Raw genomic sequence first — 14,442 nt, 5'->3', positions numbered from 1 at the left:
TTTACATCTGATGTCATTCAATGTTCGATATATTTTACACAAAAAATATTATATACACGTTAAATTACAGTGTTCGATTACACCGTGGAGGGAGGGTACTGTACACAGTACTGTACTTTGTTATTGTCATCCATAGTGGTTATTTGCATAAAAACACACAATTCAAATGATTATGATTATTTAAATATTTGCTTTGATTAAAAACAATCTTGGTAAGTTGTTAGGAAGTTAAACAGGTCATAATTCTCTCTCTAATATCTATTTTATATTGATGTGAAAACATCTCCTTCAAACAACTGGATTTATTCAAGTTTCTCGCCAAAAACTTAATTTTATGCGATTACATTTGAACATATCATGATAACGTTGTAATTTACCTTCGCCCAATAGTCATTTTTCCTGAGCAGACTTTGAACGCCTCATAATAATAACTCGATGGCACCTCCGTTAACGTTCGTATCTCCGCTATTTAACCAGTCAGGACTGCGCTGCCCACCGACTGCTAACAGCTAACGTTACGAACACTCATCCTGCTGATTTTAACACAGATTTGTTGTTCACAGTGTGACGTTAAATAGGGTAAATAGGATGCGTCCCCTCAGGTTTAGTAGCGCCATGCTGTTGAGCGTTTTTTTTCTCTCCGCCTACAGCGTGCGTGTGGTTCATTGTGCAGCGTAACTGTCGGAAACATCAATAAGAGGAAACGATGGTCACGGAGGCATGAGATGCCAAGGAATCGGACAGCTGCGGTTCTCTCTGGCCAAAGTGGCGGGTGTCCTGATGATTTCAGGTCTGCTAATTTCCCACCCTGGTATAAAGTCTAGAGCTGCTCCATAGACAATGACTGGGAGACTGATTTCGAGGACCCACAGAATTGTTTGTTTTCTTTTTTATACCCAAATGAGCTTTACTCTAGTGTTCTCAGTTCTCATATACTCAGAACGTTCCCCTGGGTGCTCTCAATGATCTGTAACATCTTTCCCAATTCATTGTCTATGGAGCAGCTCCACACTTTATACTCAATGACATCACACATTTGAGCTTCAGCGATCTAGTTTGGGATTTGGGAGAGAGTTGTTCATGTTTTCTAAAACATTTTGGGACTGTCTTAGACCATAGGAATAACATTTGTGAAAATGGGCGTAGTTCCCCTTTAAGAAATGTCTTCGGTTGTAAAGACTTCAGTAATGTGTAAATATGCTGCTAGGAAACATCTTTAAAATGCAATCAACAGGAAGTTGTTGTAGCATCACAAGCTGTATAAGAGATTGGGCGGCCAAACAATATAAGTTATATATGAGTACAGTGAGAGACGGGTGTGTTTCAGGCGTCGTAGTATTCACGTACTTTAGAGTGGGAGGGAAATATCCGGTTGAGATAACCTAACCAAGCATATTTTGTGTGAGATTATTGGCATAACGTTTTGTAATTTGAGATATGATGTTTTTGTTTTTTTTGTGAAATGTAATTTGAAGTCTTTTCAGTTTACATAATTAAATAGTGTCTAAGAGTCAGATATATCGACTATATCCCATTACCTCTTTCAAAGATTAATATATCAAATATTAGATCACAACAGTTCTACCTGCAGTTAGTGGCAGTAAACATTTAGTAACGGCTAATCTCTACCTAGTTTGGTGCAACCCCATTTCATTTAGTGACGCATAGGTCTGCACTGTGGTGAAACCCTTCTGCTTATAATGAGGCTGAACGCTGAAATTTGGAAGAGCCGGTGCACCCGGCTCCCGAAGAGGTGAACACAATTTTCAAAATAAAAATTGCAAAGATCAGAAAGTCAGAAAAAATAATTTGTGTAAGCAGAAATACTTTTTGTTTCTTTTCTTACATTTCTTGTTGATATAATCCCTCTGTGGTCCCGACAAACACTGCTGTAGATGTTTAATGAGTAATGCTAACAGCATGTCGATGATGTATTGGTGGTTAAAATGCTACATATAGGCTAGCACCTTTTAGATGTCTGGATGAAAAACGAGTGGATCAGATAGATGAAAGAGAAAAGCGCTGAGTGGTCTCAAGTCAAACGCACACACACACACACACACACACACATACACACATACACACACCAGCTTTACGTCCACACTGTAATTCACCAGTAAAAATCTGTGGTCAGTAAAAAGGCGTAAAAAGGACAGATGACTAGGTGTACTATAGAATCCCCCAACTGGCCACTGCAACAGTCTTTACACTGCAATCACATTATTGTTAGATCTGCATCAACCTGTGAAGGAAGACTGTTAGCAGACCATCACAGGGTGCATGTCAGTGTGCACGTCACACTCTTCTTAAAATGTTTCAGAGCGGATGTTCAGCCCGAGTCCGTACTACAACTACTGGATTCTGGGTAACACTTCAGGTCCGCAAATGTCATGGTAATTAGGTGATAATAAGCGAGTAACCTATTTGAAATTTCTTTGGAATTACTGCCAAATTACCCCAATATTTACCTCAAGATTTATCGAAAATTGCTTTATTATAAACGTGATTTAAAGTGGCAGTAGGCAGTATATTTTTGGCATCATTGGGCAAACATTCCATAATAACCTTTCAGCATATTGTAATTCAAGTGTTCTGAGAGAAAACTAGACTTCTGCTCCTCCTCATGGCTTTTCAGACTTTAATAAATCTAGCACGTGACGGAAGACTTTGACCAATCACAGGTCATTTCAGAGAGAGAGAGAGTTCCTACTGGCTGTGCTCTGGTACTTGGCGTTCCTTCAAGCCATCTCAACATGGCGGCGGCGCCACAAACTTTCCCATTTTACAGCTGAACAGTGTACTACAAGATGATTCTGAAAACATTTGAGGAGAGAAATAGGCATTAACGTAACAGAATATTGATTCATATTTGATCAGCGCTGCCTAGTTTGATCGTTTAGTCGGAGTTCGCGAGTGATTGACAGCCGACTCTCATAGACGGCAGTTGGACGGCAGACATCAGATCAGCTCTTACTGCTTGTTTTCTTCCGGTCTGTGAAATCTTGCAGATGCCTTTAGGTGCACTGGAGGACACATGCTTTTTTTCAGGTTACTTGTCTCATGTACTACTGTCAGGACATAGTGACCGTTTTATAAAAATAACCTTTTTTTAATCATATTTGCTCCATTCTCGCCTACTTCAGCTTTAATAATTATTTGCTAAAATAGCATATAATGGTTAAAATAGGGCCTATAGGCTTGAGAAGCGGCTGTGCGCTGCTCTTCATCGGACGTGGAAAACTAATAGAAGACACTTCTGATCAGGCACAAAACTCCCCATCGTGTGACTTATTGTCTACACAAATGTAACCTGGTTATTATCTATTTACCAGCAGACATGGAAATAAAGCAAAACAAAGTAACCAAACAAAGTCATATTGGGGTAATTTGGCAGTAATTCCAAAGAAATTTCAAATAGGTTACTTGCTAATTATCACCTAATTACCATGACATTTTGCAAAGCTGTAAAATGAATTTGATGATTCTGCAGAAACGCATCATTTCCTGCAGAGTCTGGGCTTAAAGTGGGACGTATATACAGCGGGGTGTCTACAGGTTGTAAAGGAGAGTGTAGCATTTAAAGGCCAGTCATTCTGATAGATCTCCAGTTCAGTATCCTTCTTTGTCTTTTCTCTTGATTGTTACTGATGCTGAAAAGCTGAGAAAGTCTTAAATATTACGTAACTTGACTTGACATCCCGAGGCTTCGCAGACTGACCGAAGCCGACTTAAAGCCTTCACACATTGTTGATTCTATTATTTATATTCATGTTTAAACACAGTAGAGGTTGTTGTGTACTTCCAGGTACAGTCAGCGTTTTAATGATGCGACTGCTACACGTATGTAAGCTAAATGTATTAATATGGTTCTTTATGTTTAGGGCTTTGAATATACTGTCTGTATTTATTACTTTCACTCCTGCGAGTCCTTACTGCAACACTTATTCGTTTCGTTGCTTACTCCCGTGTACCACGGAGTCTGCCTCTGTGTTAGTATACTGGAAATGATTTCACACGCAGGATTGCGATGCTTTTAGCAGAGCTGTAATACATAGATTCCTATTGAGTCATACAGCAGGCCTGACAGTGAGTCTGTGTTTCATTTGAAATGATTGTTTTTTTTGTGCGAACCAGCCATTTTTGTCATTTTGTTTGCCATTGAAGGGATTTTTTTTATTATTATTATTATTATTATTATTATTATTATTATTATTTGTGAACAAAGCATTTTGGATTCATGTAGTTAACAATAACTTTTGTTGTATATCACATTTGGCCACGATGACGGAGTATTAGGGCCACTGTTAGAAAAGCAAAAAATCTGAGATTTGGAGAATAAAGTCATCATGTTCTGAAAGTAAAGTCATCATTTTACAAGAAAAAAAGTCATAATTCTTTTATATGAAGTCATACTTTTATGAGAAAAAAATGTTGTGAAGTGTGAGTAAAGTCACAATATGTACAGCTACTATTTAGGATTTCCTCTGAGTCACTAACTGACAATATTTTTTACTCCATCTGGGCCTCTCCCTCGCACTGACTACCGCACATTGCATGTATTCATTTCCCATAGACATAAATACATAGACGCCGCATTAGACACTTCAGCCCGTTACGACGATACGTCAACGTGGGCGCCATATTGGACAGGGCAAGACTAGCCTGTAACCCTATACAAGTGAACGGGGGAGCTGCCTTTTTTCTGGATAAAAAGTACCATAACGTCTACATTTCTCAACCCATTCGGACGGGTCGTTATTATATTAAAGGGTTTATGTTCTATGAGGAGTAGAAAAATGTTGTCCCGAGTTACTTAGAATCTCGATAGTTCAGCTATAATCGCTGCTAGACGATCAGAAGACGAGTGTGTACCGCACGCTGACATGAACCGAATTATTGACGTGATAGAAAATAATTAATTTATCATAAGGAATTGTTAGAACTCACGTTTGTCAATTATGGCTTTGGCTTATTTTCCTTGTTTAAGGTTAATACTTGTAGAGAGGTTCCTGTGTAATAATATAATATGATTTTATAATACTCTCTTTTAAGTCTGTGTTTTTATTCGATGATTCCTGGAAAGGAGCCACTTAGCGTTGGTGTGAGAAAGACTATATCAATTATATATATCAGCAATTTATTCACAGTTGAAATGTATGATTAAGGAGTGCAACCAATGTTATAAATAAATATATACTTTTATATTTTGTTTAGAGACCACATGATGGGGCCATTGAGCAAGCTACCAGTCTATCAGTGTCACGGGTGTCAGCTGTTAAACTTTCAGCTTTTCAGGAACCAAAGTTCAAAAAAAGAGTTGTAATGCTTTTATGACATGTACATCCTTAACTTATTTCACCATCAGACCTAATGTGTCCAGATTGTAAAACACATTAGATGTGGACAAATTTAGCAAGGGTTCTGGGGGGGGTTTCTGAACGTGGATTTGTTAAGGTCAGTGGGCGGGTGAGACTTGAGCTCCATTTATAGTCTTGCTGTACTTAGAGAGGGAGAGAGAGAGAGTCAATGTGAGTGCACATGTGCGAGTGAATACAGCTGTCACACAGTGGGAGGAATACTTTAAATCTGCAAAAGAAAGGAAGAAAGTTTAAACTCCAACATTCTCCTGTCTGGAAACAGAAGCAGCAGCGGAGATAACGTGTCAGCATACAAACACAGATCATCTACTGGAGGCTCAACTCGTGAAGTAAGTAACTTTAAACTTGTTGCACATGTTTGGATTGTAGACAAAAGTTGACAGGGTCCCCTCATAAAGCCATTTAATGACTCAAGTTGTGTTGTTGTAATGGGATTGGAGGTACTTCTGAGGTTAGGGGTATGTATGGTGTCAAATCTGCATTAGAACCAGTCAGTTCCCTCTCCTGTCAACCACCATCATCTTCATTTGTTTAACTCAACTGAGTCAAATTTTCCAACACGTCCCAACATTTGAAAGGGAGCTATGTGATGATGAAATGGAACGACGGAGACGGCCAATAGCTTTTGTATAATTCAACTTCTGGTAACGAATATTTGTTTGTGTCATTTTCATATGGAAATGGTCGTTTATTAACTCAACTTAGAAAAGGTGTTACTGTGACATGTTATGTAGGGAGAGAAAGGTAGAAGTATACGACGTCTTCGTGTTTACTGTGCTCATTAATGACCTCGTTAGGGGACATTTTCAGATTTTCTGGAGTTCACGAGATATCTTTTATAGGAAGTACCCCAACTATTTAAAGTAATAATTATGGACATTAACATAGAGTTTAAAATTAATTTTGCTATTATCCATCACCGAGTGAAAGAACTGTAGAACTTACAGTCAGTTTGTCCTTGAGGGCCCCACATACTGTAGTTATGTGATGGGCTGGGATTTTAAGAAGTGCGTATGACTCCATATAGTGTGTGCCTATGTGGGTCACTAATGGGCCGCTGGACACCGTGTGTGATTTACCATCAGGTCCGACATGGGCCCATGTTGCGTTCACTTATATTATAAAGGCTTATGATTTCGGTGGGCTTTAAAGCCAGCCTGTGTAACTTTAGCTGAACAGCAGCCATTGTTGACACAAGTGACAATTACAAGATGATGCCATGCTAAGTAGAGAATCACTAGAGACTCACTAGCATAAGCTACTGGTCTTACCAGGCCAAGTAAGGCTGTAGAAGCAGAAACCCCAGAGGGAATTGAATTGAGCAAAAGTATACACTGATCAGCCATAACATTAGGACCACTGACAGGTGAAGTGAATAACATGGATTATCTCGTTACAATGACACCTGTCAGTGGGTGGGATATATTAGACAGCAAGTGAACATTTTTAACTTTGTGTTGGAAGCAGAAAAAATGGGCCAGCGTAAGAATGTGAGCAACTTTGACAAGGGTCAAATAGTGCTGGCTAGACGACTGGGTCAGAGCATCTCCAGAACTGCAGCTCTTGTGGGATGTTCCCGGTCTGCAGTGGTCAGGACCTACCAAAAGTGGTCCAAGGAAGGAAAACCACTGAACCGGCGACAGGGTCAGACCCGAGGCTCATTGATGCACGTGGGGAGTGAAGGCTGGCCCGTGTTGTCTGATCCAATAGAAGAGCTATTGGAGCTCAGACTGCTGAAAAAGTTAATGCTGGTTTCGATAGAAAGGTGTCAGAACAGTGCATTGCAGTTTGTTGCATATGGGGCTGCGTAGCTGCAGACCGGTCAGGGTGCCTTTGCTTACCCGTGTCCAACGCCAAAAGCGCCTACAATGGGCACGTGAGCATCAGAACTGGACCACAGAGCAATGGAAGAAGGTGGCCGGGTCTGATGAATCACGGTTTCTTTTACATCACGTGGATGGCAATGAGTTGGAGGTGTCGACTCGGCCTCCATATTCTCCAGATCTCAATCCAATGGAGCATCTGTGGGATGTGCTGGACAAACAAGTCCGATCCATGGAGGTCCCACCTCGCAACTTACAGGACTTAAAGGATCTGCTACTGACGGCTTGGTGCCAGATACCACAGCAGACCTTCAGAGGTCTAGTGGAGTCCATGCCTCAACGGGTCGGGGCTGTTTTGGCAGCAAAAGGGGGACCTACTGAATATTAGGCAGGTGGTCATAATGTTATGGCGGATCGGTGTATTTTATAGATAGATAGATAGATAGATAGATAGTAACTATATTGATCCCGAGGGAAATTCAAGATTATATGTATATGTATGTATATAATTTTACGTTATGAATTGAACTTTTCATTTGTAGGAGGAGAAGATTGTGTTATTTGCTCTTTCAAAAGTCACACCGTCTCACTTTAAATGGGAATATTAGGCGACAACATGGGCTCTAAGTGTATTATTTTTTTAGCGCCTGGATAGCATGGGATACATTTCTTTAGCTGATGCGCTAGAGGTCACCATGATTCAACAAATATAGCAGAAACCTGGCTGCTGCTCTGAACTCTTGTTCATTATCCAGTTTATCAGACTGCTCTCCAACGATATTAACTGGCAACTACACACACAAAATCAAAGCATAAAGCTGTAAAGGTTAGGGATGCCGTGGTGATGCTGTCGATACCCACCCCAGCAACGGCCTGTTCTCTATGCTGCCGTACCACCAGACTTACGGAGCAGCTTCTTACCTCAGGCTGTGAGACTCCTCAACTCATTCTCCGTACTTTGTTTTTTTCTTGTGTAACATAAAGGGTTTCGTTGTGCAACCCTGTGATGTACAGTGACAATAAATTAACCTTGAACCTTGAAGAAGGAATTGATGTGTCAGAATCACAGCTGATTTGGTCCATCTGTAGATGGGATTTGTGTGATGCTGAATGAAAATTAACTATACTCAACGCTCACACCTGGTTCTCACGTCAGGTTTTTAAGTTCTCTAGCTCAACAAGAGCAAGACAGAAGTCATTATTGTTGGGACCAATGGAAGCAGCCACGAGCCCAACATGGACCTTTCCCCCTCTGGGAACCTTTTCTTTAACTTCCTGTAAAGAATCTAGGGGTTAATAATGGATAAGGACATTAGAATGGACAAAGAGATAAACTCAGTTGTGAAATCAAGCTTTTTCCAACTGCGTCTTTTATCTAGGGTTAAGTCCTTTTTTTTATCTTTTAATGATTTTGAAAAGGTAATACATGCTTTTATCACCACACGTCTTGATTATTGTAATGTACTTTGCATTGGTGTTAGCCGAGGCTCTTTGTCTCGCCTGCAGTTCGTTCAGAACGCGGCAGCTCGTCTTTTAACTGGTACACGTGAACGTGAGCACATCTTCCCTATTCTGGCTTCTCTTCAGTGCGTTTTAGGATTGATTTTAAGACTTTATTATTAACACATAAATCTTTAAATGGGCAAGCTCCAACTCATCTCTCAGACCTTTTAAAACCACATCTTTTATCAAGGACGCTCGGATCCACTGACCAGTTGCTTCTGACTGTCCCCAGGTCAAAGTTAAAGCTCAGGGGTGACCGAGCCTTTTTTAAGCTCTGGAACGCTCCGCCTCCACCTGTTGGGCTGTCCCTCACACTGCCTGTTTTTAAATCAAACCTCAAAAAGCACTTTTATTCCTTGGCTTTTGGCTCGGCATGAGAGAATCCTTTTTCCTTTCCTATTGATCTTAACACTTTTATTATAAGGGCCTTGGAAGGAGGTTTTGTTTTCACCGGCGTTGGTTTGTTTGTTTGTCTGTCTGTCTGTCCTTCTGTTAGCAGGATTACTCCAAAAGTTCACAATGGATTTGAATGAATTTTTTTTGGAGGGGTGGGGTGTAGCACAATGAACAATCCATTCGATTTTGGTGGCGATCCGAATCATGATTCGGATTCAAGAATATTTTTAAGGATTCCAATCAGCCTGAGCATTTAGACCACAGGGTATAACACATGCGCAGTGTAGCTGATGACGCGTTGATGACGCATGAATCCGCCTTTAATGTCCTGTTGGTTTTAAATTGGTCTGAGTGTTTTATTGTGTTTTAGTTTTTATTTTATTTCACGTTTTTTATGTATAATTGTACAGCACTTTGGTCAACTTTTGTTGGTGTTAAATGTGCTTTATAAATAAATATGGATTGGATTACATGACGTTTCTCTACGCCAAGAATATCATACTTCGCTCATTCTCACTCCCAACTCATTTGATCAAAGCTGATGCTTGGTCAGTGATCTTTTCCAAAGCCTAACCAACTACTTTTGTTGACTAAACCTACCCTAAGTAGTTTTGTTATGCAAGTAAACTTAAAAACAAAGTAAACCTACGTTGGAAGTTTATTTTGAAAAGAGACTGTATGCATGTAATGAGCGGGAAACTGTGCGTTTCCTGTGAACATGGAAGTTTATTTTGAAAAGACAGCGGTGTGTGTGTGTGTGTGTGTGTGTGTGTGTGTGTGTGTGTTTTAGAGAGAGAGAGAGGGGAGTGCTATTTCCGTGGTCAGCTGGACTCCCAGTGTGCAAACATGTGCCTTACACAGGTTGAGTCACCGCTTTCTAAAGCTTCACACGCACACACCAACTCAAGTTTTTAAGTCAGTCCATTAAATATTTGCACACTCATTGCCGGGCAGAACACGGGGTCCATTTATTTTGTAGTTCAACATGAGTGTTTCTGTTTGCATGCGTAGTGTGAGTGTGCACATGGGTTAGATCAGTGCACGACACCTGATAGCTCCAGCTACAGTAGAAGGTTAAATAGGGTCAAACTCCTCCCTGTTTGAGTCTCATCTTCCCCTTCCCCTCCTTAACACTTGTTGCCTTTCAGGTTTCATGACAGCTCACAGCTAATAACCATGTACATTAGAGCTCCACAGAGTTTGACTGATGCAACAGTGATGGTGTTTAATGGTGACAGAATCAAGCCCCCAGAAAGAGCGCCGGTCGTTGATGCCAACTTTCGTAGTGGCCAAATGGTGGTACTACAACTTCCGTGTACGTCACGTGATGCCATTTGGCCTTAAAAGACTTTTTTCCCATAGACTTACATCGGGAAAGAGAGGTCTGTAACTCCCTTTTTGACGTGAATCAACTTCCCAGTACGAACACTTGAGTAGCCCTTATTTAAATCATTAGGTCCTAAAAGTTGTAAAATGCACTAATAGCCGAATCCAGAGTTATTTTCCATGTGAATGAGACCCAGACCGAGGCTGGAGCGAGGGCTGGGAGGCGGAGTTAGCAAGCCGTGACGACAGTGTGACGGCTGTGACCCCGTGACCGACCCATGTGACCGAGCCATGTGACCGAGCGGACGCTACTGCGCCTGCTCCATGGGCCCAATGGATGCAGAAGATCAACGGAAGATCCGGGTACTTTTCTACTCGGAAGTCGAACCATTTTGGCTTCATGCGCCACGGAGCAACTCTCAAAGGAATGAACGGGGCCCCGTCTCCAACGCTGTATCCAATTCTCTTAATCCATCCATGGACAGAATGAAGGGGTACTTTGTAGGGTTTTCTTGCAAACACACACAGTTTACATCCAGTGTTTCTCACATAAACCAATCGCATGTATCCTTATGGCCTAACACTAGTGTTGAATGAATTTCCACAAAACATTTAAGTTACTTAAACATACATTTTACTATTCTTTATTATTGAATCATATACAGCAACGGAAGTAATGACAAATTATAGGCAGCATGTCAAAATGTAATATTTTGAAAACCTGCATTGTGTACATATTTATGTTTAGTCTGTATGGATGGCCGATATGACAATATCTACAATGAAATGATAAATATTTGCAATACTGTACACACCGAGATAGCTGTCCTTTAATATTCGGGTGTGTTAGGCTATTATCTGCAAATCACTTCGCTGGATTGCTTCGTGACAATTTCAGGTTTCGCGCCAGCTGCATGGTAGAAACATTATCAACATGCCCACTCACTCACTGTAAATTCTCCGGACAATGACTGTCTCTATTCACACATGGGTCAATCAGACTTTGTATTAGGGAGTCTATGAGAAAATGAGCCTACTTCTCACTTGATTTATTACCTCAGAAAATTTTTAGTTTATGGACTCAATTGCTAGTTTCAAGTCTTCTTCAGTACAGCATGATGTTAATTTCGTCTAATAGGGTGTGCTTAAGGGCGTGGCTACCTTGTGATTCTCCTGTTTGGGTGTTTTTGTGTTTTTGTTTTAGAACTTTAACCCTTTCACATTGTGTTTTCACTTCATGAAAGTTAATGAACTGCTGAACTGCTGCCCTGAGGCAGACGTTTCAGGACACTGAAAGCACGGACAAACAGATTAAAGAACAGTTTCTATGCCAGAGCCATAACTGCACTAAACACAGCAAAAAACTTGAACATCTTGTAAATATTCACTGTGCAATAATGATATGAGTCGTGCAATACCTGCAGAATGTGAATGTCTTGTGTGTGGTGTGTGTGTTTTTATTATTATTCATTTTTATATAATTTTAGAGGCACGTTATTGTTTATGTTTCATGCACTTCTTAAGGATTGCATTTAAATTTCGTTGTACTTGTACAATGACAATAAAGATATATTCTATTCTATTCTATTCTAATTGGAACATTTTGGTCGCCAAAAATGTCTTGTTCAGCATTCGGTTTTACTTAGTTCCACCTTCTCGTGTCAACTTCTGGTTGCACAAAAAACAAGATGATGACGGCCAAAATGCCAAACTCAAGGTTTCAAAAGCGCAGTCCGTAAACCAATGGGTGGCGTCACGGTAACCAGGCCTGGGCTGGCCATCTGGCCTAACCGGGTATTTTCCCGTGGGATGTCTTTTCTTTTTTTTGGCCCATCTTCTTCCTCGTGTCCAGCCATCTTCTATATCACATCTTTCCAGTGGTTGGCGCAGGCGAGCGCAGCGGCATTTGTTTCGGCCAGGTCATCGTTGGTACATTGTGGAGCTCGGCTATGAGGGAGTGTAGAGCTTGCGGTAAGCTGTTATGGGCTAGCAGGGGCAAAACAATTTAATTATAACTGATGAATATTAGTTTATGCTAGATATTCACACGCAAAGTTTATACCAGAGGGGTGAATTATTCAGTTTCCTTTCCTGAGATTTCAGGAAACAAAGGACCCCCAGACCCCTCTGCTTTGGTTTTGAAATCCTCCCTATTTTTGAGGTCTCAAGGTTGGCAAGTATGCATTTGAAGGGATTTCCTCAAACAGAGCCTTCAACAAAACGTGGTACACACAGCGCAAATGGCCGGTGATGGGGCCGGTCTGGGCCAAAATGCCAGGGACGATTTTTTGTCCCAGTCCAGCCCTGACGGGGACTACGTCCACTTCTTATATACAGTCTACAGTCTAGATAAATTCAGGGTTGCAGTGCATGTGTGAAAGGGGCATAGAGTAGTAATACAGGATGGTGCAATGTAAGGATTTGTTGTACTTGTACTTGTTGGCTTCCAGCTGTGTGGTGGGCTAATGTTTTCCTGCTCTTGTGTGTCTACAGCTGTCATGGCTCCAAGCTTGGCCCAAGCTTTCAGGAGGAGGTGGTGGATGGCTATCACAGCCATCATAGAGAACCTGCTCTGCTCTGCGGTTCTGCTGGGCTGGGGCTCACTGCTCATCATGCTGAAGAATGAAGGCTTCTATTCCCACCTTTGTATCGGTAAGACCATCCATCCAAGCAGCTCCTCTGGTGATCTCTAGCACGGTGATCATCCACAGTCAGATATATCAGACACATACCTCTCTTGGATTGTTTCAAAGATGCAGTTTTACTAAAAAAAAAAGGGCATTTTAACTGCATTTCTGGTGATACAGTACAGACGGCCACAGACAGGATGCTTGAATGTTTTGGTGTCTGTGACTTGGTGAAGACATGCTCTGACCGTGATATTGATCAATGTCATTGATGGTGTTTCTGGTTCTTTGAGGAGACCATGAGTGTCTTCATTTTAGGACTGGTTTCAGTTGTAATACAGTAGAACAAATAATCCAACAAGACCGACTGAAGTGTTTTTGTTCCAGTCTTTGTATCTTGCATTGTCCCTGAACTTTTGCCATTAGTTACTGTGCTCATCAAGTTAATTCATGTTGAAGCTTCTTCCAAAACAAGCAGGATGGAGGCACTTTTTTGTCAACTGGTTAACAGTAGAGGTCAGATGTGAGACAGGATGCCTCTGGAACCCTCTGAAGTCTTCTCCATTTTTACATGACGTCCTTAATTCACCTTTTAAAGGTACTTGCATATCAAAATTTGCAGAACACTCTCAGCCCTCTCTGCACTGAGGCTCCCATAAGTCCCAGAGCACTCTGTGTAAAGAGATAATTTGGCTCTAAAGTTGAAAAGTTGAAGTCCACTTTTTTGAAATTCTTTAAATCTCTTGTGAAAACACAACTTTACTCGAGTGGACGAATTGCTTTATTGCTTGAAATGTGTTTACCAAAGTCTTAGATTCACAAAAGTAGTGTAATATTTGAATAGGAGTAACCTGTGTTTGTAAGCGAATGTGCACACGTATAGCACTGTTGGGCAAAAGCATCATTCACGTTTTTGAGAGGAGTCGCCCCCTGCTGGCTGTCAGAAAGAATGCAGGTTTAAGACACTTCTGCATTGGCTTCACTGGTTGCCCCTTGCCTCTGACCCCTAACACCTGACTGATGTTATCAGGGCGTATCCTGTTAGTAGTAGTATATTGTGTTTATTTTGGTTCATGTATTGTCATGCCTAATCTTTTCAGTGCAGTGAGGAAGTGTTCATTTCTCTACTTTCAACAGTTTACCTTCTTCCGACTTGTTTTTTTCTATCTAGAAAATGAAACTGTCGTCACCAACGTGACTTCCACGGAGAGCGACAGCTGGCGGAGTTGTGTGGAGCAGGAAGAGGTATTGAACCTTGGCTTCACCATTGGCTCTTTCCTCTTGAGCGCAGCCACTTTACCTCTGGGGATCTTGATGGACAGATATGGGCCGCGCCCACTGAGGCTCATTGGCAGGTGTGACAGACAGACAGTTCTTTTATTATTTGAT

The 14,442-nt window shown here is 41.1% G+C and overlaps 1 protein-coding gene across 1 annotated transcript in view; it reads left to right on the top strand.

Annotated features, from left to right (window-relative positions):
- Positions 1-5,496: 5,496 nt before the first annotated feature.
- Positions 5,497-14,442, top strand: part of slc43a1b (solute carrier family 43 member 1b) — a 28,256-nt gene continuing 19,310 nt past the window's right edge. Inside the window, exons 1-3 of the mRNA XM_037764628.1 lie at positions 5,497-5,707; positions 12,920-13,078; positions 14,225-14,408. Coding sequence (XP_037620556.1) covers positions 12,925-13,078; positions 14,225-14,408 — 338 coding nt within the window. The 5' untranslated portion in view covers positions 5,497-5,707; positions 12,920-12,924. The remainder of the gene's footprint in view (positions 5,708-12,919; positions 13,079-14,224; positions 14,409-14,442) is intronic.

Source organism: Sebastes umbrosus, chromosome 3, assembly GCF_015220745.1.
Source record: "Sebastes umbrosus isolate fSebUmb1 chromosome 3, fSebUmb1.pri, whole genome shotgun sequence".
Taxonomy (NCBI): domain Eukaryota; kingdom Metazoa; phylum Chordata; class Actinopteri; order Perciformes; family Sebastidae; genus Sebastes; species Sebastes umbrosus.
This window is presented reverse-complemented; position numbering and strand designations above follow the sequence as displayed.